This window comes from Primulina tabacum, chromosome 3 (assembly GCF_025594145.1).
Source record: "Primulina tabacum isolate GXHZ01 chromosome 3, ASM2559414v2, whole genome shotgun sequence".
Classification (NCBI taxonomy): Eukaryota; Viridiplantae; Streptophyta; class Magnoliopsida; order Lamiales; family Gesneriaceae; genus Primulina; species Primulina tabacum.
The window spans coordinates 9,820,102-9,846,582 of record NC_134552.1 but is presented as its reverse complement, the minus strand read 5'-3'; the positions used below and the strand labels follow the sequence as shown (position 1 = coordinate 9,846,582).

Below are 26,481 nucleotides of genomic sequence, written 5' to 3'. Positions count from 1 at the left end.
TGAGAAAAAATTACAAGAAATAAAATTCCAGAACTTGCAAACCCTCTGGCTGATCCAACAGTTGAATTGCAGGCCGATAATTTCCATAATGAGCCCAAGAAATTTTCAATGACGCGGCCCACTAAAAAAGGCAATTTTCGTCTTCCTATTTTATTTTTAAAATTAAATTTATTGTTCACCCAAACACAAAAGTTCCAAAGTCAGGTTTCATTTTATTTTCCTCAATTTGCTGATTAAGGTAAACCTAACTATCGTCGATTTCTTTTCTTCAGATTGAGACTTGTAAGTTGGAATTTCTAGTGTCCTGACTGAACCCTTGTTGTGTGATTCTTGATTCAGTTTTTTCACTGGAAAATCAATTCAATTCAGATTTCCTATGTTCTCGATCGGTTGCGTTTTTAAACTAATGTGATTTTTGTCTGCTGCCTTTAATTTGTTTATCAGGACACGGTTCCGATCTGCGCTTTGATTTGTCGTCCAGAGAGTCATCTGCAGACGTTTTAATCTCCGAAATTATGAATTCAAGAAGGTCTGTCGTTTTTTTCCTATTTCTGTCCTTTAGTTTCGTATTTTCTTGCGCTTGTCTAATTCTTCCAAATTGTTGAACTGGTCGGACAATAGTACTGATATATGAATTGATGTTTTCAGAACGAAGAGCCTTGCATGTGGTTTTGATTAAGTTTTGTTTGATTTAAATGGTTGACTGTTGACTGTAGTCTGTAGGATGTGAAGTATTAAGCCCCCACAGAAGCTAGTCTCTTTGTTATTAAGAAGAGGGTTTCGGCTGAGGTTAGCTGGTCTGAAGGGCCTTGAAAAAGGGTTCGATAAAAAAAAATTAAAAGAGCTTGTAAGATATCAAAATAAGCTATATAGAAAGAAAAGATTGGGTCACCTCCACATATTTTTTTATTATTTTGCTTTAGCATATATTACATAACAAAATATCCCAACAAAATTTATTATCCCCGATATACTTTGCCAAAATCCAATGATGCAGATTCAAAAACACATGCAAAAATACTCATTTGCATTGTTTGTTCTTTTTTGGTAATTATGATGAAAGAATCCTATATTAATATGTGTAAGCTCCATTATTTTATTTAATTTTATCGAAACATATTAACAACTTATATTTTAAAATTAGATTTTACATATTATGAATTCCTAAGACAACTTATAAGATATAAGAATGTATTACCTATTATTACCTATTAAAAATAAGAAGTTTACTATAAACGAAGAAAAGAAAAGAAAATTAATACCGGCAAATTCAGTAATATTTTCTTTTGTGTATGGAGAGTGAACTAGCTGTTGTAAATGAGGTTGGTTTTGGCGTTGTTTTTCAATTGATGTTTATAAATTGCTTGATGAAATTGCACAAGATGGTACTGCTAAGCTGCCTAAATTCCCTTCAGTAAAATGATTCTTGTCAGTGGTACAATTGGTAGTTCTACTATTTCTCATCCACAATCAGTAATCAGTATGGGCAAGGAAACAACAGATACTGAAAGATTGCTTGTATGCTGTTATTCTGTAAAAAGCTCACCGCGTAATTCACATTTTAGGTGTCATATGGCTATTCCCTCTAGGAACTTGCAACTGTAACTTACTGATACACTGGTAAATTGCTATTGTAGACTGTTGCCAGTACATATGATTAAATGCATTTGTGCCTACAATTTATACACTGTTAGATACTTGAATATCGATGTAACAAGTGTAGAAATGTAAGCTACTGAATTGAGTTCCTCTCGTAATAAAATTAAAGATTGCGTGTAGAACATCCTGACATCATCAGTAATCTTTTTAAAGTTTAAGGAATTACCGGCTCAGTGATATACTCATTTTAAACTTGGTAACTAAAATTTATTTTGAGTTTAGGGATCGCAATACCAGAGCTGCTCTTTTTGATGGTATTGAGGAAGGAGGTATAAGGTCTTCGTCATCTTACCCTCATGAAATTGATGAGCAAGAGAATGATAGAGCAATCGATGGACTGCAAGATCGAGTTGCTATACTGAAAAGGGTATGTTGATTCTTTGATTGTATGTCTTCAACTTTAAGGTTGACATCATTCCAGATTTTGGCAAATGGTAATTTCAGAAATAGTGCTTTCACATATTGATATACAGGAAGTTAAGGCTTTTACTCCCCTTATGATGATCAGATGATGTGAAGGCGCTGGGTGTATGTTTGCATGGAAGTTTAACTATCATAGATAAGAGTAGTTATACCCGCTCATTTGTAGCATTGTTTCTGGTGCATGCCGAGTGACTGTGTTTCCAAAAACTTGTAGTTGTGCCCAAGTGAATTTTCTTTGATGACAGCGCATGTGAATGCTTTTTTGCAGTTGTTTTGCTTTTGGTGTCAGATTCAACAGCTTCCATTTGTATCCTCTCAATCACGTATTTTCTCTTATCCTACACATAGAAACTTGATAGTTGAGGCGAACAGTTATTTTCTTGAAAAAAACTTCTGTAATAGAAAGTTTTGAAGCATTTAACCTATGTTATATCATCACAGAGAATGAAATAAAAGGAATTATTTTGCTACTGATATCCTTGAAACATTTGTTTGAAACAGCAACAGTTAGCTTGGATAAATAGGTCTTAATATGTATGAAGTCATTATTTAGCCAGAATTTGCATTCTTTCATGTGTTTCCGCAACATTCGATGATATTTGAGTGCACATCATGAATTTGTTCAACCTGTTTCACTGTATGATTTATGTTACATGGTTGGTACTAAATTATCATCTTATGCATTACTGTCCCAATATTAACAGTGAATTACATGAACAGCTGTCAGGTGATATCAACGAAGAAGTCGAGACTCATAACCGTATGCTTGACAGAATGGTGTGTATATCGTCGTGTCCTTTCCCACAACTTGAAATTTTACTTGATATTACGAACATCAGTTATTCACTCCTAATTCGAACTTTTGATTTAGGGCAACGACATGGATACCTCAAGAGGAGTTCTATCTGGGACCATGGATAAATTTAAGATGGTATTTACCTCTACTTTTTTCAATATCATTTCCCCCTTTTTTCGCTCTTTGCATGTGAATGTTCCTTCCACTTGGCTTAGGTGTTTGAGAAGAAATCAAGCCGGAGTATGTTCACACTCGTGGCATCTTTTGTGGTCATTTTCCTCCTCATATATTATCTTACGAGGTGAATGATTTTACTTCCTGTGATGGCTAAGGAGGGAGGATCAGCAAACTTGTGGAATGGTCAATTTGTTAAACTATCGAAACAGTATTTACAAGTTTCTGCAAGATATAATGGAATTACATGGTATCTTTTGTATAAAATGTGCAGTTGCAACACTTTCTTGTTTCATATATATATATATATATATATATATATATTCTTTTGCCGGTGTCGGGTGTCAGTTGGGCTAGCCTCTAACCAGACGCAACAAAAAATTGACCGAGCCCAAAGTAATTACGAGTGTACATTGAGCCTAACCTCTCTTGGTGGTTGAAGGGGAACTTCTTGCAATCCGGGAAGGACTGAAGAAAGCTAAGGAACAACATTATTTCCCATACAAACTGACTTATTATCTTTTGACGGTACAAGCAGTAATCAATCCAAGTTAGGATTTGAGTTGTACTGGAATCCAAGCTCTATAAGCTTTGAAGCTAATGGATGAAATTGTAAACGCGAGGTTTGTTCATGTTCGAAGCATGGTGAATATGGTTGCACGTTATGTTACTAAATTTTCTTCCATAAATCCTCTCATTAGTGAGGCTGTGACTTTTCCTCTTTTGTTGAAATCTCTTTTATTTGACTACTTACATCAATAAAAATTCAAAATTTTAGATTATATATATATATATATTTATATGTCTTCATTTGGACACCTTAGTTCAATCGGAAATCTGCGTGTGACGTTCATATACCATAATACCAACTTTATTGAGCGGAACTGGTTATTTATTTATTATATTTATAAAAATGGGTGAGTTTCAATCTAATTAAACTCCTAATTTCTTTAACTATTTATTTGCTTATCGGGTATAGAGATAGATATACAGAGTATCGGGGTAAAATTTTTATTTTTGTATCACATTATTATTGTTTTCATTAGTAAAATTGTCGTCAAAAAAGAAAAAAAGTTGGAAATTATTAATTGGAATTGGATAAGAATAATATCTAAATTTGGAGGCGTGCATGCGATGCGATGTAAGTGTAAATAATAGTAAGTTGGGGGGTCGGTGAACCCTACTAGGATGACGTTAGTATAGCATTAAGAATCTGTCGTCGGACATTGGGTCCCATCTTTCCGGCCAATCAGCAAGCTTCGGCTCTGGTTTTCCCCATTACACCTGGATTTTTTTTCTTTTTTTCCAAAATTCAAGATTAATAGTATTTGGGGTTAATATAATAGAATTATGTGCGTTGCAAATTTAAGACGAATTTGTTAACACGATTTTTTTTAATCTTCAAGTCGCATATCTTATCTTATGAAAATATTCGAGAAAAACCCTTATCAACAATTCTATTATCACGTATATTTAAAAGATAATAACTGAGAATTAAATTATCATAAAATAGAAGAAAGACTGAAAAAAACAATATAATTAAAGTGTTTTTAATATTATTTTTTTGTCCATTTTTAGTGAATTGTATTTGCAAATACATTTCTTGTTGTGTGATAATTTTTATCTTAAAAATATTTTGAAACAATAAGAGGGGATTTTTCAATTCAGGATACAATTAATCACCCTCAATTAACATGTGACTCCCCTACTTATATGATCAATGTTCTTAATTTTTTGTGGGGCTGATTACTTAATTAATATTAATATAAAAAAAAAACAACTCGGTAGCTGTATCAGGCTGTTTGTACTTAACTGAAATTTAATAAACTATTCATTGCCCATAAATTCCCAATCTGAAGCTGTTTGCACTAAATTTGTTCGTCACATATTTTAACAAGGACAACCGTGTGAATCTGTTCTATGGATTTTTTAGAATTTTTTTTTTTTTTTTGGGTTTCATTGATAAATAAATAATATATTAATGAAAAATTCGTGAGGCAAAAGATGGATGATCAGATATCAATTTGGTGGACATTCAATACAGCAAGTTCGCATGAAACTTGCAACTTTGGTTTTAAGACATATATGTCATTCATTCTCACTTTGAGAGATTGAAGTATCTCATTATTACCCAATAATACCCTTATATAGTTGACAATTTATTTTGAGTAAGTCTCTTGTGAGACGGTCTCACGAATCTTTATATGTGAGACGGGTCAACCCTACTGATATTTAAAATAAAAAATAATACGCTTAGCATAAAAAGTAATATTTTTTCATGGATAACTTAAATAAGAGATCCGTCTCACAAAATACGACCCATAAGACCGTCACACACAAGTTTTTACTTGTATTTTACTTCAACTGATCAATATACTAATTTTGTTTTCAAATTCTAAAGTACTTCACCAGTTATTAGAAATATATACATATTATCTAATATCATTAACCTAATATATATTAACATATTATATTATTTATTTATGTTTTTCACGACCCAAAAAATGTAGTATAAATATAAAATTGAAATAATAAATAAATGTGAAACAAGGGGTTGGACGAAGGGCGAGCGTTAGATCTACATAATCTCTCTCTTGCTGCGAAATTCGATTAAATCGCCGATCTTTCCCTAAGTCTTGCCATCTCTGTCTTCTCTTTCTTTCAATCCAAAATGTTCCCAGCTTTTCCAGGTGCGTAAACAGATACACACACTCTGTGAAATTAAATGTATAATACATATACATACATGTATTTATATATATAATATATATGTTTATAAGAGTGATGTATAAGTTTTCCTGTTGTGTCCAAGTATTCATCATCCCCACAAGATTCTTGAAAGTGGACTGATCACGTAGTTGTCTTTAAAATTAAAATCTGAGCTTTTTCGAGCTCCGAGGTTCTTGGGTTGTCTGATATCTTCATCATCCCGACCCTCGATGCTTTGGAGTTCGATATGTTCTTAACCTTTGTTGTTTTGGTTGGTTGCCTGCCCGTGTGAAAAAGAGTGAGATTTTATTCTTGTTGAATTTTCGTCCCTCAATTTCAGATCTTTATGCTGTTCTTTGGTTCGATTTATTCTTCTGTTTGATGGGTTTCAGCTACTTTGTTCCTTTTTCTGTGGTTTTTTTCCATTTAAGAATTTTATTTTATATTATCTATATAATCCCCTCTGCAACTGCAATCTTTTGGTGTACGGTTCCAACATTTGAATTCCCCATTTCGTCCTTGTTTTCTGCTTTTTCAGAATTTTATATCACAACCCATAGGTTACTTCAAATGGTTAAAAATCCTTTTTCTTTATGACTACTGCAGAAATTGCTTCAAGAATTGCGGTGGCTAATATTAAACTGGATTTGTTTCAACATTTTTTTTACTTGGTTATGATTAAGTTCAATGGTTTCTGGGACCTTTTCTGAAATTCTGAGCTTAACATTTGGATGGGTTTTTTAGTACACATCGTAAAAAGGTTCCTTTTATGGCAATGGGATCTGCTTTTTCACATCTCATCATACCTCATAAAATAATAATTGAACTAATAATCAAGATTCTAATTGATATTGAGAACAATTATGGCTATAATTATAGTGATTATTGCACATCAGTTCTTAGGGTATAATGAAATGGTCAACTGTATGATATCAGAAATCTAAGTTTGTTTCTTGATTCTTTCCTGAAAAGAAGAACCCATCATAGAGAATGTGTGCGTGATGATATCAAGTTCAGATCTTGTCTCTTTTGCCCATATTTATCTTTAAAAAATTCGAAACCTTACATGTTTGTCTGTGCTTTTTGCTAACATAAGCAAGTTCAGGTAAGAATATATGATGACGGGGTTTCCCTAAAATACCATTATTAAAATGCACTATTAGATTCTTAAACAACTCGAGTTTGAGTCCACTGGGTTCAAATAACAGTGTTTTGTTTTGTTTCTTCCTTCTTTGACATCACTACTTGTTTGTTTTCCCTTTTATTTTTCTCCTATGCAGCATTGTTTTTGCTTTGATTGGATCGAAAGATGGAGGGGGATACATTCTCCGGCCTTGGTAATGTGCCACAGTTGGACGGCAAGATCTTGCAGACTTTTCAAAAGAGTTTTGTCCAAGTTCAAAACATATTAGATCAGAATAGGCTACTAATCAATGAGATTAATCAGAATCACGAGTCCAAGATACCTGACAATTTGAGCAGAAATGTGGGATTGATTAAAGAACTGAACAATAATATCAGAAGGGTGGTCGATCTTTATGCCGACCTGTCGAGTTCCTTTACGAAATCCGTGGATGCCTCATCTGAAGGAGATTCAAGTGGTGTTTTTAAATCTGGTGGACACAAAAGGCTTAGGCCTTCTTGATGAAACAAAGGAACGGAGGGATAAGGTCCTCTTCCGTTCTTGATTCTTTGCATCGTGGAGAGACAAAAAAATGTCAATTATGTAAGTTGAATTTTCTCTAGTTTTTTAATTGTAGCCCATAATCGTTACTCTCACATTGCAATTGTGCAACTCCTCATCTAATTCAATTAAGATATTTGTATTTTTCTTGTCATTTTCCCTGGTCTATTGATTTGTTATTCAGTTGCTTATTCTAATTCCTGCTTCAAAGAGGTGGTAAATCTCATGTAACGCTAAATTTGTGGGCTTTTAGCCATTCATTTATGCAAGTTCACAAATTTTCTGTGTGTCTGTTCTTTAATATAATTTCACCTCGAGATACCAACTTTATTGACACCCTTTTGGCCTTTCCAAGTTCCAACTGAGTATTCTTTGTTCAGAACTCAAAAGCTCAATTATGCTCAAGGGAAGCGGTGGATAAAGTTTTCACACCTTCGTCTTCTTTTTCGATTTGTTTGTTCATCCATTCTAATTTTAATTTTAAATATATAAAAGGATTCATCATTATGTAAATCTGCTTAGCATAAATTTATTGATAATTTGGTTGGATGAATCATTCAGTTAGAGGCCTTTTTTATGTGTTGGAAATTAACAAATACGACAAGAAAACCCTCTGAACACAATTCAAAGAAAGCAGCTTTGGAGCATCTTTTCAGTTTCCAGTCTCTCTCCCACTCACAGGAACAGAATCTCAGACATTTATTTGTTTATTATACATAGAAATTACTCCAGTTTAAATTGAAATCAGGATACAAATTAAAATACCTGCTTTTTCAAGGAATATCTTGAATTTTTCTGCAACACCATGTTGCATGGCCTACATTTTGTACGATTCATGGCCTACATTTTGTACGATTGAAGCATTCTCCTCCAAATATTCAATTTAAAAAAAAAATCTGAGTGGATTGAGGAGAATAAATCAAGAAATAACAAAAGCATACAGTTCTAAGAGACGGAAAGATACACATGAAAGTGACCCGAAGCAACTTTACAAGGGAACCTTTATAAAATGTAACTCAGTTTTATTCAGTACATGCTTATCCTTTCTTTACTTATTTGGCTCCTCCTTGCATTTCCTAATAAAAAAATACCCAATTTCAGATATCAATTTTTAGATGTTATAAAATAATGGTGTAAATTTCATCATTCTAATAAAATACTATATAAATTAAAATCACGATGTTATGCAGTACTTTTTAAATATTTATGCAATAAATGATAGTTTATTTTTTTTAAAAAATTTCTTCTGGATATGGAGTGGCTCCCGGGACGTTGATGATGCTCCAAGACTACATTTTTCAGTGTCAATCGATTGGTAGGGGGACCAATGAGTTTATACTTGGGGGATGATAAGATGGTCGTTTGCCCTCACTCATTCATTCATTCATTTCCTCTTTCATTGTTTTACTTTTCTTTTTTGTTGGTAAAATTTTATGCATATGTTTATTATTCTAATTTCTTGAAAAATCCAATTCTAAAAACCATCCAAACTAAGTTATATATCTCCCATAAGTTTAATTAATTATCAAACATTAAATCAAGCAGCACAGATGATTTGATAGTAGGAAAAACATATTCAAAGCATAAACCACAAGGAATAATCCAAAGAGATGGAAATAAAAGTCAGAAAAGAAAGTGTGAGAAATCTCATTATTTGGCCTGAACCTCAGGCTTAGAACAACTCTAATCACAATTTCAGGAGATGGTCTCCTGGTTCTTTTACTAGACTTTTTCAATTCTTCATTGTCTTTTTTCTTGTATGAATTGTTTGGGTGCATTATTTAAATAAGTCCAAATAAGCGCCAATCACATGCCACGACCAGCTAGATGTAAAACAGTAACATAACTTGTACAATGAAATAATAACCAACTCCATGTTATTTATTGGTATGCTACTTTTCGAGTGGCAGCAAATATGTCAATATGGTCAAAAACTGTTTCATGAAGTCAAAATATACAGACAGGTTCAATATGTGAAGAATGAGAAAGAAAAGTGGAAGGTAAATAAGAATATAGACCATAGTCAGTATCCAACTATCAAAATTTATCCCTCTATCAATGAAGTCTGGTGTTGCCGTTGCTGCTCAGACATAGCTGATCTGCACTTCCTGATCAGGGAGAAGTCTGTAAATAATACCGAGCTCCTCGAATATTCTCTTCAGTTCGAAAACGAGATCAGATTTGCGATTGCCCCTTTCTCCGGAATTTTCATACTTCATAGTATGATTAACATATAGTGCCATGTTCATCTTGTGAACATCAACAATTTCTTTAAGCTGCACACTGTGATTGGGACGCCACTGTTGAGACTTACTCTCCAAGTATCTGATGATCAAAGGCAAAAACAATTAGGTGACTGATGTGGGACAATCGAAATACGCAACAGAAGAACAAAAGAAATTAAGAAACAAGATCATAGTTAGAATCAGAACGGAAGGTATAACTCATATTGTCTTGTCAACAATTGAATAACGTGTTCTGTGGAATTGACTTTATGTTGTTTGAAAGCTAGATTCACTGGCGAAAAAACAATATATCATAGGTGAAAAGATTGAGACAACATACGCTTTTATTTTAGCCTTCACATCTGCTATTTTCTCTACTGAAGTGGAAAAATCAACAGCAAAATCCACTGAATCACCCATTTCTGGACTTCGATTGAAATTGCTGACTGGTTTGGTGGCCAATACTGAATTAGGATAGTATATCTTTACATTGTCAGGTTTCAGAAAGATTGTGGTCAAAATGTTCATCTCATCAGCCACCATCTGCGAAATTTTCAAGATTTTAGCAGTGTTACCTAACACGAAAACAACAAGTAACATCTGAGATGTAACAAAGACCAAGTTCGCAGCACATAAAATACTCACCTTTAGGATTCTCGGAACCACGTATTCAATATTTGGTTGAAAACATAATTGGTTTATCAAAATTATGAGTAACCATCCAAAGCTTATCTTCATATCAATAATAATTTAGAGTCAAATGTTAAAGTTGCCTCGGAACTTCCGACTCTTATTAAGCTTACGAGTTTTTCGATCTTTTCTTTCTATTCTCACTACTATTAGTTCTCTAGCATGAGATGATTAAATCCTCTGTGTCATAGAATAAACAAAACCGAACTTCCGGGGAAATAGTTGCCATGGGAGACCGCCCTCCAAGCCCTCTTCTAATGCCGCCACCACCATTTTCCTTGTCACAATCAAACATGCCAATTTTGTACTATGGCCTAGTCGTGGTCCGAACGGATGCCATTGTGCTTGCGCTCTATAATCTCCTAGTCTTAAAATGGTGCACAGATTTCAGCACCAACAGGTACTCCCGCAACCGGGAAATGATAAATGGTCCGGGCTCGAGTCGAAGATATCATAATCTTAATTTAGAATTGGTTTTCAGCTTCAAGTACAAGAACGGGGTGGCAGCGCAAGATATGAGAAATGATTCTGAATGCGCTGCCTGCCTGTCTGTGTTCGAAGAAGGTGAGGAAGTAAGGCAGCTACCGATTTGCAAGCACTAGTATATTTAACTATGAACAATTCTCATTTGGATCATCATTCACCGGGAGTAAATTAAAGTTCATAGAATTTAACAACATAGTTGAATCCAATCATAGACTTGTCATTTCTCTAAATCAGACATCTCTAATGTCCCAAATCTAAATAAGTAAATTTGGAAAATAAAGTGTTTTAATATTTGTTTTCTTTCCCCTGCTCTAGTGTATTTTAAACATGTTCAATCAATGATAAAATTTGTTTTTAAGTTATAAATATTAACTAAACGATAAATTGAATTAGAAAAATAATTTTGCTTGAGCTGTACTATATGGAAGTCTGATATACGGTTCTAAGAGGGGGATTTTCACCTATCTCAATAAAGTCTATGATTGGTTTTGAATAGACCCGCAATAAATTGGAATCGACATCAAAAAAATACTTCAAAAACATAAATAATGAGAGCCTTATTTTGTTCTCATCATTGTTTCTTCTAAAAAGAGTTGATATTGAACATGTAATATTTTTTTTAATTTTATGAAAATAATAAACAGAAAACAATATATTTCTGGTGCACATCTTTATGCATCAATTGTACATGCAGACAAAATTGGTGCTATCGATTCTACGTGGGTATAGTCGCACAATGATTCAAACATAGCACAATTATCACATTATATGTCAATTCAAATTTATAATTTGATCCCGAATAACATCTTACTAAATATATATCATAAAATACATAGTAAGTACAATATGGAAAAAAATAGGCGACGTAACACTTGAAAAATAAAAAGAAAACAACAACCAAACAAATACATTAAATGAACTACTCTTTTTTCCTTTTGCACCTATCGATGTACAATTCTTTGATAGAAAATAAATTTCAAAACTATGATCTCAAATGCAATTTCACGAAATATCAAAATTTTCAATCTTAAACCCTTGACAAATTACAAATATTCCAAACAACAATGGTAATAAAGTGGAACCTTTGTGAGTTTCAAAAAAATTACATTGAGAAATAATGGTTATAGAATTTAAATCGTGATTAATGTTAACATTTAATTTGACATTAATGGTTATTGGTCCATTAACTTAAGAATAAATTATGTTAGAAAATTAAAGTTAATAAAATAAAAATAAAAATAATATAAAATTCAATTTTCGTATATATCATATTATATTAAAATTTTATATATATGTCTCTAAATATTTTTCAATTCGATTAAAATATAAATTTAATAATAGTAAATATAAAATAAATAAATAACATAGATTAAATAGTAGTTTGAGGCCCAAGCACCAAAATTTTTTTATTTCTCTTTAAAAAAAATTTGAAAGCCCAATCAACGTGCAATTCGTAACAAATTTTATTTTATGTAAAAAGGCCCATTGAGATTGAAACCTGGGCCACAGCCCATTATATTGTGGTCGTATGCTGTTGAATAAACCCATGTTTCCCTACTTCTTCCGCATCACTCGAATTTTGGACTTCCCTCTCTTTCGCCTGCGAATTTCGTTCGAATACTTAGTTATTGGAATCGTTCCTCTCCATCTTTCCATTCCTCTCTCTGAATTGACTGACACAAAGCAAGGAAGGTGCGTATCTCTTTGATTTCTGGATCGTTTGCCTTTCAGTTACAAGTGATTAAACTAAAAAATGGACGTTCTGGGAGTATTTTTAGGGAAAAAGTGTTGGTCTTTCTACACGTTGGCTTTTTTAGCCTGAGAGTTTGTAAAAATGAATGGGTTTTGTTATTTATGTGGGTTTTCCAAAGAAGAAAAAAGAGGAAAATATTCTTGAGTAGGATTGTTGCTAATTTTCCCATTTTTGTTGAGACTGTACTATTTGGTATCTGGAGTTTTTGCGCGGTAGCATCTCTCTTTCTCTCTGGTTAGATACGAGTGGAATTGCTTGTGTTCTCTGTATCGTTCCAATTTTATCGGATGTCCCCCAAGGGACAAAATGCTTTCTGTTCTACATCCTAATTATTTTATGTTGATTGACCCTTCTTGTCGCTGTTTCAGGTTTTTGAATCAATGTGAAGTCTTGGACATTGGTGGTTCCAGGACCACATCATTCCTCTCTGGGAGGAGAAATTAACTTTGTGAAGCAGCTATGTGTCTCAAGGTAGTTATAGTAATTGGTTGCATGAAACTTTTAAGTTTCTCTCTTATTGAGGCATCTGAATGCTACTCTTGATTATGTTTAATGTCTGATGGTGTTTGATTGGCTTTTTTATATAATGCAATAAAGACGTGCTTGCTCAAACTATAACTTTAGGCTTATAAAATTAATTTTTATGCTTAAAATGTTAGCAATTTGGTTGCAGAGTTTGCACAGATCGGAATGTTTGTAGCCTACGACGAGAAGAGCAAAGTTGTTTGGGGTTAGCAAGGGAACAATCTAATTTAATTTATTTTGCTTAGGTAACTTGATTACTCGGCATTTCGACTCCTGCTTCCATACAGCCATGGAATGCAACAAAGATGAGGCCATTCGGGCCAAGGGTATTGCTGAGAAGAAGTTGGAGAATAATGACTTTGAAGGGGCTCAAAAGATGGCAAAGAGAGCACAAAGTATTTATCCTGAACTCGAGAATATTATGCAGCTCATAACCATATGTGATGTTCACTGTTCATCTGAAAAAAGGTTATTGGGATCTGACAAAGACTGGTATGCGATTCTCAAAGTTGATTGTTTGGCCGATCAGTTGACCATCAAAAAGCAATACCGACGACTTGCCCTCTTTCTCCACCCTGACAAGAACAGATTTCCAGGTGCGGAGTCTGCTTTCAAGTTGATTTGTGAAGCCAATGCAGTACTTTCAGATCCTGTAAAGAAGTCTTTGTACGACAAAAAGATTAAAGTTTCCTCTAGATATGCTCCAGCAAATGCACCTGCTGTGAACATAAATAAAAAAAAATCTCAATTTCCCAGCAAACATAGATCTCAGAACAGTGTTCGTGGCAATTTGAATCGGAATCAAGCAGCACAGTCCAGTTCTTCTGCAAGACTGGATGCATTCTGGACGGCATGTCCATTCTGCAGAATAAAATACCAATATCAGATACAGTTTGTGAACAGGCTTTTGCGCTGCCAGAAATGCTTAGTGCATTTCATGGCTTATGAAGAGAGTGCTGAGGGTGTTTCATCAGAATCCAAACAGGGCCAGCACGGTGCTCAACCCATGACTTCAAAACCCAGCTTCAGTCAACCAGCTGCTTTTACAGTTAAAGAGAATCAGGCCGACTTTAAGATGGACACTCAAAATGAAAATAGAAATCCATCATCATTTACTGATACACATGATAATGCCAACATGAAACCAGTTCAACAAGAACAAGGGATCAACATGAAACCAGTTCAACAAGAACAAGGGATCCAGAAACGAAGTTGTTCTGGGGCTGCCAAGACAGAAAGTGTTGCCAGAAGCAGTAAGGATTCAAAAGCTAAAGCAAGAGGTTTCTGTACAGTGAATTTGTCAAATGGTCATATGGAAGGCAAAACGTCCAATGCGGATGCAGGTGCTAGAGAATTAGATCTGAAAAATAGGGGCAGGAAGAGGGCTGCAGAATCTGGTGAAAGTTTAGATGAGTTGAGAGGAGCTGATGCAAGAAATATGGCTGCTGGGGTAGGTTGCGATAATACTGCAACTGAGATGGATTCTGGACCTGTTCGAGTCCTTTCCCCTCCGAGATCAAGTAGTAAAAGGCAGCATGTCATATACAATGGAAGTGATGGTGATTTAAGAGGAAAAACTGGTGGTTTGCCAAGAACTGGTGCTGATACAGCTGAAATCAAAAGTGATTCTGGCAAAGATTCGTATTATACCGTTAATTCAGATGGAGGCATGTATGAAGTTCCTGATCCGGAATTTGGTGATTTTGATAAAGATAGAGATGAAAGTCTTTTTGCTGTTGATCAAATATGGGCTTGTTATGATACAGTAGATGGCATGCCAAGGTTCTACGCCAAGGTGAAGAAGATACTAAAGTCTCCATTTGGATTGAGGTTTACATGGTTTGAAGCTGATCCCAAAGATGAATCTGACAAGAAATGGGTAGATGAGGGGTTACCTGCTGGTTGTGGCCGTTTTGAGCTTGGAAGAACTGAAGAAACTAGGTGCCTTCTTTCATTATCCCATAAAATGTGTTGTAAAAGAGGGCAGAAGAGAGGTTCTTTTGTGATATACCCAAGAGATGGGGAAACTTGGCTTATTTTCAAGGACTGGAGTATAACCTGGAATTCAGTGCCGGATAATCACGAGTTCAAATACGAAATTGTGGAGGTGCTCTCAGATTTTGTTGCAGGTTCCGGCATAGAAGTTTGTCACTTGGATAAAATTAGAGGGTTTGTGAGCCTTTTCCAGAGAACTAGTCAAAGCAAATCATTTTATGTAGGGCCGAAGGAACTTTACAGGTTCTCTCATCGTGTTCCCTGTTTCAAAATGACTGGCCATGAAACAGCGGGAGTGCCAGAAGGCTCTTTTGAACTTGATCCTGCTTCCCTACCACTGAATCCCGAGAACTTATATTACCCTGGCAAAGCAACGATGGAACGAGAAGACTTAGAACACGGAGTTAATGGTTCTTCTGCTGAATCAGCTAAACATATGAGTGAACCTATGATATCCGAGGGTAAGAGTACTGCAAAAGATTATGTTGAGGGTACAGACGGCGAGTCTCTAAAACTCCGGAGATCTCCTAGAAAAATGAAATTTAGTGGGGAGAAAGGAAATTGATGCAATTTTTTGCAGTTGGTCTCTCTAATCATCGGGACATAGCAAATCCCAGACGTTAGTCAGGGTTATGACCCGATACCGAGGTTATAGGATGAACCGCTAGGCATGCACATGCAGATTTCTGAAAATGAAAAGTTTGTCTTGAGCATGGTCCGTTCTGTAATATGCCCTTCTTTTTACATGTTATTGCAACTGAGAATCACATTAGTGATGATTCTTGTGAAATAGACAATGTTTGGAAGGTTAAAGATTAAATTGTTTGGCCGAGCCAAGCAGCTGCCAAGATTCCCAAAAAGAGAGTGGCGGCAATTTACCTTCAGTTTTCGCATGAAATGCTCCTGTGAAAAATTATGATATTTAGTTAATCAAGCATCCGTATGCTTAGTTTCAAATTATAACTTTATCGCTCTAAAGCAAAACATTTATGTGGAGAACTAAATCTGCTAGATACACATATATTAATTTTTTTTTCATATCAAATGTCCTATGATTGATTTCTCAAGTAATTTGAAACTAGGAAAAATGTCTTTCCCAGGAAATGAGACGTATCATTTGGAATCAAGGGCAGCTGAAGTATACACGTATAACAAAATCAATGTGTCCGATGAATAATTAGTTGCCCTGTTTCTAAATCAACCTTTCTCATTTTCATATGCTACGATCAAGAAGACAATTCCTAACACGGCAAAACTTGTCTCACGCAAAATCAGCAACTCATCGTTCATCTACATTCTTGTTTTGGAACTGGGAAAGAACACGATCTCCTAAACAATGAAGATCATGCCATGAACACAACCAACAGCTCAACTTGGCTTGATCAAGCAATCCGAGTTTAAGACAATGTTATCCAAATCCCAAATCAGACAAAAGCAGGCTATTTTGGATTCGAGCTTGAAAAATCACCTTAGTTTTCCCAACCCACATTGACTTGATGTTCAAATCATTCATCTATTTGTTTGATCCAACAAGGGTTGTTCTTCCAAAAGCTTCTGCTCTATCAGTTTCTGCCGCAATTCTGTAGCTTCATCAGCCATGCCGGCTGAACGTAGTCCTAAAATTATATAGGAATAGACATCAGGATCATTCTTCCTTCTACTTGAAGTAAACATATGTATAACTTCAATGGCCGTATCCACTTTCTTCTTCTGACACAATCTATGAATTATGAATCTGTAGCAGTTGTCTCTTACTATGTGCTTGTTATCATCCATCACCCTGAGCAATTGTACAGCTTCTTCAACCAAATCTGATCGACAGAACCCCCAAAGTAGGCATCGATAGGTAACATCGTCGGGATCAAGCTTACATCGTACCATGTTACTGTAAACTTCCATTGCTTTCTCCATGAACCCTTCCCTCGCCAATCCATCGATTACAATATTGTAAGTAATTAAAGTTGGTGGACATGTAGTATTTCCCAAGCAGTAAAGAGTTTCAATAACTTCATCCATCATTCTCTCCTTGCAAAGAGCACGTAAAAGTGTATTATAGGTGACTATATCGGGAGATAAATCATGTAAAACCATCTGATCAAAAAAGTCAATGGCACGAGTTAGAAGTCCATGCTTGCACAAACCATTTATTAAAATATTATAAGTCACAACTGTAGGACGGTTTGATGGATCATTCATAAATCGTAGGATCTCATCCACTTCATCCCAACATCCATAGGTACAAAGTGAATGGAGAATGGTGTTGTAAGTTACCGAATTGGGTACCATTCCATGTGACAACATATTCTGGACAACCAACATGGCATCTTCATATTTCCCTTGTTTACAGGAAAAATTGATCATTGAATTATATGTCACCAGATCAGGATAACATCCCTCAACTATCAGATCTTCCACAGTTTCCAAAGCACGTGCAACACCACTATATTTGCACACCAACTCAATGAGGATTGTGCAGGTTATTACATAAGGAGGGCAGCCCTTACTGAGCTGGTCCTTCCAGAATTGGATGGCCTGACCAATCTTACCACGATCAAACATGCTTCTTATTATTGTGTTAAAAGTAATAACATCAGGAGGGCAACCACTCAAGCTCATGTCCTCCAAGACATCAATAGCAGCAATAAGCTGCCCCTTTCTACACAAACCACCAATAAGCAAGTTGTGTGTGATAATATCAGGAACCCCACCAGACATAACCATGAGTTGAAGAACCTTAGCAGCTTTGTCCGTCTGCTCAACATTGATTAGGCCCCTAATCAACTTTATGCAGGAAGGAAAATCTGGAATTTGGTTTCTACGTGTCATCACATCTAATAGCCTTGTTGCATCAAGAAATTTCCCACGATAGCAGAAACTCTGAAGAATCTCATTGTTAGTGATTTCATCATTTTTAACAAAAGGTCCATCCGAATAAAACTTTGAAGAATAAGAATGTTGACTAGAATGGTTTTTCCCATTGAATTTTGTCTCGATGCCCATCTTATATCCATTCAAGCTCCCCTCTTTTTGGTTTCCTTTGCTCACTCCTTCCAGACAGACACTAGTTTGCTTCCCTCTAAATGTCAATAGAGAAGCAGTTGCTCCAGAGCCATAGATTTCATTCTGCCTCATATGAGATAGAGTTTTGTCATTACACTTAACTGGACAACTAATTGGAATCCGAGCACTCATACATGAATGATAGCTAGTTCCATAATTGAGATCTGCTTGACAAGAGGATGATTTCAGTCCTTGCAAATTATGAGACTCAGTCATTGATGTATGTGGTGCAACTGTGTAAGCCATTCTTGCTCCTCAATTAATCCAAATCTAATCAATTTTTACGGCATTGTTAATCCAAAATTTTCTTTTGTGGAGAGCATAAAATAGGGAAAATCGATCTGCAGTCAAAAAATATATTTCAGGCGAAAAGTAAAAATAGAAAAAAGAATCAGCAGTATCAAAATGCAAATAACGATGATATTCTACAATAGCAGGACAATTCCCACACGTACCACCCCATACACACACACACAAACTATTTCCTAGTCCAATATTTTCGCATTCAATAGCTAAAGGGAAACAAATAAATAGCTCCAGCACAAAAACACAATGAAACAATACTTTCCTCCTTGAAAGAAAATGAAATTTTCTCATCAGATTCATTTAGAACTCAGTCAATACCACGGTAAATGATCAAGTAATCAACATACGAGCTTCACAAAGTGATAAAATTTCCAGTTCAAATGATAAACATAAGGAAGATAAAAAAAACACAAAAATAATTGAGGTTAAGGTAGCGAGAAAACTAAGCAAAAAACACTTCATTTCCACATTTGGAGCTTGAGATTTACTTAATACCTCCCCACGACTTTCAAAATAGAAATGGTAAAAACAAGGTAGAAGAAGAGAGACCAGCAGCACTCATCCTATGGATTTCAAGACTTACTTTCATAAAATGGAAATCGAACCTTCAAATGACGTCCGATGTTGTGTACTCTGTGTTTCCAGGAAGGGGTTAGGGTTTATTGAATCTATGGAATTGTTATCTCCGCCGCCGGGTGTGATTAGATAAAAGGGCTGATCTGAAATTCTCAATTATCTTTTAAAAATATATATATTTTAAATAGTAATAATGAATACTAGTACCAATATTATATGAAAATTTATTATATTTTATTTGAATATATTATTGATGCATTTATTTATTTTTATTTTATTAATTCATACACATGAGATTTGTTTTGCAACACCAAATAGAGAAAAGGATTTTCGAGCACCTCCAAATCAGGGGTCGGGACAGTGCATTTTGTACCCTATTGAAGCAGCAAAGACAACCAGAGATGTCAATGTCAATGGACGGGTATGAAGCGGGTATGACTAAACCCAAAAGCTTCCCCATGAAAAAAACTTGGACCCATTACCCGTCCCACCTCGGTTAAATATTTTTCGGACCCATCCCATCTCGAATATGAAACGGGGACGGGTAGACCCATGAGACCCGAATTTTTTTTAAATAAAAAAGTAATATTTCTTCTCACATGACTGAATTATGAAACAGACAGGCCTCTAAATACAACATTGTGGAAAATTAATTCATGTCTTCGACCACACTTAATAATAAAAAACAAAGTATTTTCACGACACAAAAAATTACATAAAAAAAAGTTGCTAGCTCTCCAAAAAAGTCTTGACATCCCAAAAAATAAGTCATAACATAATTTAAGCAGATCAATATAAAATCAGCGAGTAGTCAATATTTCAGACACATTTTTCGGGATCATCTTCCTCTTCATCAAGAATGGTGTGACAAGTTGGTAAACTCTTTGAAGAATTAACTACAAAATTAAATAGAGAAAGTACATTGAAAAAATAAAACTGTAATTTCTAACTGTAAAAAAATGTAAATTAAAGAAAGAAAGTAAAGTAAAAAAATTAAAATGAAAGTACAATAACAAAATAAAACTGTGATTTATTTACCTTCCACCTCAACCCACAACCATCTTCGCGAGCACATCAATGCCTCCAAAGTCTTTGGATTAAGCCTACTAAGATGATGACCAACTATTCTTCCACTATTGCTAAAAGCAGATTCAAATGCAACAATTGACATAGTAATAGTTAAGACCGTTATGATTGAGGTGAGATACTAAAAAAATAAAAATTAATAAAACTAAAACCTTAGAGTTTATATATCCACATATATGAGACGGGTATGAGTTGAGTATTATAAAAACATGATCCGCCCCATATCCGGACGGGTCTGAAAATTTGGACCCGAAACCCGCCTCATGACCCATTTAATATGCCCAAACCCGCCCTTACACGCGGGTCCATTGCGGGCATGGATCATTGACATCCCTAAAGACAAGCTCCACATAAAAACAAGTCCATCACGAGACGAGGAGGAAGTACATAAAGCACCCACACCTTCTCGAATATCAAAAATAAGGTTACATTCGAAACTTAAATCGTACCATTTATCTGAACTTGGACAGGAATAATTTTGTGAAAGGAAAAAATAAATTTACAGTGGTCGATTTTACAACTCCAGTAACACCCAAATGCAATGAAATAAAAACTCTGTTGTGCATTTCTCTCATGTGTATATCAGCTCTATATATCCTCACAAGCACAAATATTGACAGCCTTGAGATTTTTGAACTCTGTTCCTAGGAGAATCACCATGTCTTAAAATTTACCTCGTGACTATCACACTATTCGATATTGATAGATTACATCAATGATGATTTCTATCATCATCATCCCTTCCTTCATCCTCAAAACGCAGGCTCTCCATACCCTTTATTGCAGAGTCATAATTATTCCTCCCATACGAAGCATATTTTGGTTCAGATGGCATAACAAGGGGTGAACTTCTCTGGCCAATTGATATTTTGTTTACAGTGGCTGTACTAGCCTCAGGGGTACGGGAACGGGGAGGATCATATTCATTTCCCATAGCGAAAGTGTCTCGGCTTCCGGATATAGTTCCCCGTCTCAGTGATCCACTGGACCTTCCGAAGAAAGTGGAGCTTGACAACTGTAAACCACCAAAGAAGTCAGCATGACTAGGTGATAAAAGCTAGACTAATATAAGACAGCATGACTAGGTGATATGACAGAAATTTGAAAATGCACGACTATTTAAATTTATATACATGATGCAATCATTCATTTTACTCAAGCTATGAACCAGGAAATTGACATGTTAGAATCAGGATAAGTTGGAGATTTGGTACAAATTCATTGGTCCATCATAAATACTAGACTCGGCTGCTTAAACCCCAAAAGTGGTATACCCAGCATGTCTTCAAATTGTTTAACACTGCTGTACAAACTTTCTAAACGAAAGTATCCAACACATATTAAAAAAAGTGCCGAAAAGATGATGAATAAACAAAACAAAGAACTCTAGATGCATTTCCAAAGTTCAACACCAGGTATTCTACCTGGCCTGCAACACCTATTGCCCTCTACAAGTACAATAACAAGAACAGAGCTGTAATCTACAGCTCAATCGTGGGAAGTGAATTTATACCATAGCATCCTTGCTTGTTGAATCATTTGCCACTGGGCTCTTCTGTCTGGACAAGCTTCCAGCATTAATAATCTGTCCAGAACTTCTCCTTCTAGCAGGATCTGCTGAAGAAGTGGTGGCACCTTGTCTCCCCTCCTCCTCACCTACAGCAACCCATGACGTGGATGCAACATATAGTCGTATACGAAAAGAAAAAGAATAATAAACAATAAGCAGAAAGGGTAAATTGTTTCAAATTTAAAACTGTCTAAGACCAATCAATCCATCACGATGATCGAAATCAAAGAAAGATGACAAAAGGACAAATGCAAGTATATAAACCTAGGTGACGTTCAACATTAGGAATTGCAGGGGGGAGTCCAAAGCTCGTTCCAGCACTTGGCCCCTGAAACAAGAATACATCAAAAAGTCATAAAATGGAAATCACGACTCAATGAAATCTCAGCCTCTTTCACTTACAAGAGCTCGAGATGGAGGAGCAGCCATCTGCGATTGCTGATACTTCAAGATAGTCCAATCAAAAACATAATCAAATTGAAAACCTGCAAAAAAGGGAAGAGTAACCTAATATCAGCTTTCTAAGTAGCACAACTGGAAACATAATAGTCGATAATTTGAGTAAAGGCAAAACTTTTTAAGAGAAGATATTCCAACCTTCACGAATGAAAAGATCACGGAATATTCTCTTCAGATATGCATAATCAGGTTTGTCCTCAAAACGCAGTGCACGACAATAATGAAAATAAGATGCAAACTCAGTTGGATAACCCCGGCAAAGCGACTGGACAAAAGTAACTCAATTGTTAAACCAGCAGATAACTATTAAAGAGTGCATCCAACTATAATGTTCATCGCAAATTACCTCAATAGAAGTTGAAACCTTTTTCTCGCTAATTTTTTCATATTTCTGCTTCTTAGTGCCAGCTTTTAATCCCTGCCAAGGAAGACTACACAGTACATATGTCACAGAATAGCTCAGTGCAATTTAAGAACCAAGATGACACGGTTTTAAGTAATACTTACGTTCCTCTCAAAAAGTACATAAGGACATATCCAAGTGATTCCAAATCATCTCTCCTACTTTGCTCTAAGAGCACATGAACAAAAATTCAACAAGTGGGAAATTTGAATAACATGAATTTATGAATCAAAAAGATAAAAGGGTAGAAAACAATCACTTACCAATGCCCAGGTGAGTATTCATGCTGGCATATCGTGCAGTTCCAGTTAAGTTTTTGTTCTCCCTGCAGTCAAGATGGATGTAACTCAATATAGATTAAAAAACAATCACATATTCAGAAATACAGATTTCAGAAAACAATATCCATCATAGAATTGTATATGACATGGCCTGCAAATGAAAACTGAGAAGCAAACATGTTGATTTGTATCACATGTATCTATTTTCTAGATTAGCCTCAGAATACATTTTTGTGCAATGATTGGTATGTTCGGTCGACAAGCCACTGAAAAAGGAAAATTTAATCAATGAAAAACAATTGTAGTAAACAAATTTGGCCAAGTAATTTTCACTTTGCAGTTTTGAGTATAATTTCTACGTATAAAAAAATGTTGGAATATGAATTGGTGATTAGCGTACAACATTCAAGGGCCAACAAATCATGTAGGACCATGGAGCTATGTGCCTCGAGATATCTAAAAGAGCTAAAAATCCTCTAAACCAACTTAACACAATGTGAAAGCGAAAAAGAAAAGGAATGTTAACCTCTTCAAATTTGCAGCACAGATGCAAAGTGGCATCTTCGCAAAGGTTACCAACAAAAAGAAACTGATTTTCATCTAACCTGTAAGGAATATGTTGGTGGGTTGAACTGTCTCTGTATTTCTTAGCCAGACCAAAATCAATGACGTACACCTGGCATCATTGTCAAATTAACATAATACATCAGATATATGTTCTAATAGAAATGTCCAAATAAAATGAAGAACAACAGCAAGCAGTTGCCTGATTTGCACGTCGTCCCAACCCCATGAGGAAATTATCTGGTTTGATATCCCGATGTAGGAATGACTTAGAATGGACAAACTCAACGCGATTGATCTGACATTAATATATGACATAACTTATTACAGGGTCAACAATTTTATTAAAACGTTGCTAAAAATCTTAATTTATTCATAAATTAGTAATGTGGTCCAAAACTAAATGTAATAAAGGATTAACCATTTGATCTGCAAGCATGAGAACAGTCTTCAGAGAAAGTTTCCTACTACAAAAATTGAATAGATCCTCAAGGCTGGGTCCAAGCAAGTCCATAACTAAAACATTGTAATCACCTTCCACGCCAAACCATTTTACATTTGGTATCCCAGCTGAAAGTTGATGAATATCATGGAGTTAGAACCATCAAATATAGTCAGTGAGAGAAGTCCACGATTCGAGCAACAATAATAAGAAAATTATTAATAAAGCAATACTTCCGCCCTGTAGAATTCTGTACAACTTTGACTCATAAAGCAATTGAGGATGTTTTGTCTTCACATTTTCCTGCAGATGTCAGAAAACAGAACTCGTCAAAAAGACAGATTTCAAGATATACAACCACTCCTTAAAAACAATGATAAAAAGGAAAACAAGTAGGAATAAGGCAACTTAAAACAAACAAGTGTAAATGGTTTCTTAAGAACAAATAGTTGAAAGCTTGGTATCACATTTTATTCGTTAATTCTCAACCAATCAACAATAGCTATGCATATCACATTCCTGACATACACTTGTTGAGTCAACAGGCCCATAATGATCAAAGATTTTAAGAGACACACTCAATTTTTTCCCCTAAGCAAATGTACTTGCACAGAATATAGTTGAATTACTACTCATGAAAAGAACTAAGAAACACTTTTCATGATCCGCCATCAACATATAAACTCTTAATGAGACACAATAAACAGTTTGTTCAACTCAGGAGTTAACTATACGCTTTTTATAACTTATACTTGCAGCATAACACATATATATATTTCTTTAGGGAAATATGGTATGATGTGTAATTTCTAAAGCAAAAAGCTACTGCTGCGCCTGCAGAAAATGATCTATGGGTAAATAAATTCTAGCTAGTTTAAAATAAAACATGATCCCTGGATACTAAAGTCGGTGATCCCTGGATACTAAAGTCGGTGGATCTACATGAATAGCAATATGTATATTGGGAATTCGGGATCAAGGGTATGTTGTTAGTTTAGATCAAACCAGTTTGATAAAAAACTCCTAAGGGTTCACACCAAACTAGTGCCCGGTAGAAAATAGAAAGACCATGTACAATAAATCTGAAACTCATAACTCAGAGAAAATTGCACTAAGCCCAACTAAATTCTTCAATAAGATGAAATCACGAACCACATGCCATTCCAGAGCATAATTTTCTTTGCCATTCCAAAGAAAATATATGGTTATGTATTACACATTAGCTCGATGTATTGGGTATCACAGTCATTGGGTGTCAACTGTGACAACTGGGAAAAAAACGAAAAATTTTACGCAAAAAAGATATTATTAAGCATATATGATAGTTTTCAGGAGACAAAATTGCCAAAAGAATGACAGAGATCTCAATAATCATATATTTTCCTGCTCAATTTTAGAGAATATGAATTTACAAAGAAATGTTTGCATATCAGATTCCCTAGGAAAAACACAAAAGGAAACCAAGAAGGAAATGTGTGCCAGAACATGTTGTCTGAAAATTTCCTTGAAAATATGATCTTAATTTAATTATCTATAACATGTTAGAAATTGCACAATAAATTAAGCAGAATACGACTCACAAAAGCAATTAAACACCATGATTCCAAACTCACCTCTAGCTTTTACCAAAAATAAATAAATTTCGACTTAAAAATTTTAAGAACTCACGAGCTTAATTGCCACCTCCTCATTAGTCTGAAAATTCGTCCCTGCGTCAGACAAAGAAACAATCGATCAACAACGAACCAAAGAAAGAAACTTTTGAAAACAAAATCTTAGAAACTACACCTAGGTATATCTCCCCAAAAGATCCGCTGCCTATTTTCCGACCGAGTCGATACTTATTCCCAACTCGCGGCTCCATATGATCGAGAACCCTAATTTTTAAGTTTTCCTCCAGCTACATGAAATTCATTCGCAATCTGACTTCTGATCGACCCACTAGAGAAGGTACCCAAGATTTTCCGACTCCTTTACCGAATTGGAATAATTAAACAAACTGACAACAAATTATCGGTTTGTTCCTCATCACTGCCATAAGTAGGGTTAGGTTTCAAAGCCGGTGAGGGGAGAAACGGAAGAAAGAAGCACCTACTGTGTGTCGTGTGTGTGTGATAAAGTTTTCTTTCTAGCTTCGATCCAAAAAGAAAAACCCGCGTGTGTATCACGCGTTTAAACAAGCGTGTTCATGGTTCGAATTCACGTTCACGTGTTGTCTTTGTCCAACCTGGCGAAACTCGATATGTCACGTGATTTTATATAAACTTATTTTATACTACTCAAAGGTTAGACTACTCGTTTTAATATAAACAAACTTGAACAGAAATAATATTATGTCTTGATTTAATTAATATAATTTTTTAAATTAAATTTTTTTCTAATATTCCTTTGTATGGTGTCTAATATTTGACACAACACTTAATTCTAATAAAACACAAATTCATAATATGACCCTATTGTTTTCGTATAAATTTACATCTGCCAAGCAAATATTGCTTACAAAACTTATTATAATTTTATATCATATAACATGATAACAATTGTAATTGTTTTAAATGAAATTTATATTTGGTTTTTACTTGGTTGTTTAGATCCTTCTGTTCCATGATTATTTC

At 35.0% G+C, this 26,481-nt stretch overlaps 6 protein-coding genes across 12 annotated transcripts; 3 read left to right on the top strand and 3 right to left on the bottom strand.

Moving 5' to 3' along the window:
• Window positions 1-110: 110 nt before the first annotated feature.
• LOC142540093 (bet1-like SNARE 1-1) lies at window positions 111-3,521 on the top strand. 2 transcript variants are annotated; one of them, XM_075645993.1, is made up of 6 exons: window positions 111-238; window positions 445-529; window positions 1,882-2,026; window positions 2,803-2,859; window positions 2,954-3,013; window positions 3,094-3,521. In XM_075645993.1, the coding sequence occupies exons 2-6, from the start codon at window positions 516-518 to the stop codon at window positions 3,181-3,183; spliced, it is 366 nt and encodes a 121-aa protein (XP_075502108.1). In that variant the 5' UTR covers window positions 111-238; window positions 445-515; the 3' UTR covers window positions 3,184-3,521. The 2 variants fall into 2 exon arrangements, with proteins under 2 accessions (XP_075502108.1, XP_075502107.1); XM_075645992.1 differs by having other exon boundaries at window positions 174-282.
• A 2,076-nt stretch (window positions 3,522-5,597) lies between these two features.
• LOC142540088 (protein ELF4-LIKE 4-like) lies at window positions 5,598-7,594 on the top strand. 2 transcript variants are annotated; one of them, XM_075645986.1, is made up of 2 exons: window positions 5,598-5,742; window positions 7,042-7,594. In XM_075645986.1, exon 2 carries the CDS (start codon window positions 7,071-7,073, stop codon window positions 7,404-7,406), a length of 336 nt encoding a protein of 111 aa, XP_075502101.1. In that variant the 5' UTR covers window positions 5,598-5,742; window positions 7,042-7,070; the 3' UTR covers window positions 7,407-7,594. The 2 variants fall into 2 exon arrangements, with proteins under 2 accessions (XP_075502101.1, XP_075502102.1); XM_075645987.1 differs by lacking the exon at window positions 5,598-5,742 and adding an exon at window positions 5,760-6,059.
• A 1,723-nt stretch (window positions 7,595-9,317) lies between these two features.
• On the bottom strand, window positions 9,318-10,285 carry LOC142538941 (mechanosensitive ion channel protein 10-like). Of its 2 annotated transcripts, XM_075644241.1 has the most exons (3): window positions 10,246-10,285; window positions 10,011-10,213; window positions 9,318-9,770 (listed from the first exon to the last, which is right to left on the bottom strand). In XM_075644241.1, the coding sequence occupies exons 2-3, from the start codon at window positions 10,211-10,213 to the stop codon at window positions 9,530-9,532; spliced, it is 444 nt and encodes a 147-aa protein (XP_075500356.1). In that variant the 5' UTR covers window positions 10,246-10,285; the 3' UTR covers window positions 9,318-9,529. The 2 variants fall into 2 exon arrangements, with proteins under 2 accessions (XP_075500356.1, XP_075500355.1); XM_075644240.1 differs by lacking the exon at window positions 10,246-10,285 and having other exon boundaries at window positions 10,011-10,224.
• A 2,125-nt stretch (window positions 10,286-12,410) lies between these two features.
• LOC142540085 (uncharacterized) lies at window positions 12,411-15,990 on the top strand. Of its 3 annotated transcripts, none has more exons than XM_075645979.1 (3): window positions 12,411-12,538; window positions 12,968-13,062; window positions 13,259-15,990. In XM_075645979.1, exon 3 carries the CDS (start codon window positions 13,414-13,416, stop codon window positions 15,682-15,684), a length of 2,271 nt encoding a protein of 756 aa, XP_075502094.1. In that variant the 5' UTR covers window positions 12,411-12,538; window positions 12,968-13,062; window positions 13,259-13,413; the 3' UTR covers window positions 15,685-15,990. The 3 variants fall into 3 exon arrangements, with proteins under 3 accessions (XP_075502094.1, XP_075502096.1, XP_075502095.1); XM_075645981.1 differs by having other exon boundaries at window positions 12,968-13,070; window positions 13,370-15,990; XM_075645980.1 differs by having other exon boundaries at window positions 12,968-13,070; window positions 13,273-15,990.
• Window positions 15,991-16,268: 278 nt separating this feature from the next.
• On the bottom strand, window positions 16,269-19,226 carry LOC142540086 (uncharacterized). 2 transcript variants are annotated; one of them, XM_075645982.1, is made up of 2 exons: window positions 19,069-19,226; window positions 16,269-18,520 (listed from the first exon to the last, which is right to left on the bottom strand). In XM_075645982.1, the coding sequence occupies exon 2, from the start codon at window positions 18,423-18,425 to the stop codon at window positions 16,629-16,631; it is 1,797 nt and encodes a 598-aa protein (XP_075502097.1). In that variant the 5' UTR covers window positions 18,426-18,520; window positions 19,069-19,226; the 3' UTR covers window positions 16,269-16,628. The 2 variants fall into 2 exon arrangements, with proteins under 2 accessions (XP_075502097.1, XP_075502099.1); XM_075645984.1 differs by having other exon boundaries at window positions 19,091-19,214.
• A 1,273-nt stretch (window positions 19,227-20,499) lies between these two features.
• LOC142540087 (casein kinase 1-like protein 1) lies at window positions 20,500-25,995 on the bottom strand. Its single transcript, XM_075645985.1, has 14 exons — window positions 25,655-25,995; window positions 25,535-25,575; window positions 24,100-24,169; window positions 23,846-23,994; window positions 23,627-23,722; window positions 23,466-23,536; window positions 22,843-22,904; window positions 22,684-22,747; window positions 22,523-22,607; window positions 22,315-22,441; window positions 22,120-22,202; window positions 21,982-22,045; window positions 21,661-21,803; window positions 20,500-21,162 (listed from the first exon to the last, which is right to left on the bottom strand). Exons 1-14 carry the CDS (start codon window positions 25,728-25,730, stop codon window positions 20,860-20,862), a joined length of 1,434 nt encoding a protein of 477 aa, XP_075502100.1. The 5' UTR covers window positions 25,731-25,995; the 3' UTR covers window positions 20,500-20,859.
• Window positions 25,996-26,481: the final 486 nt, after the last annotated feature.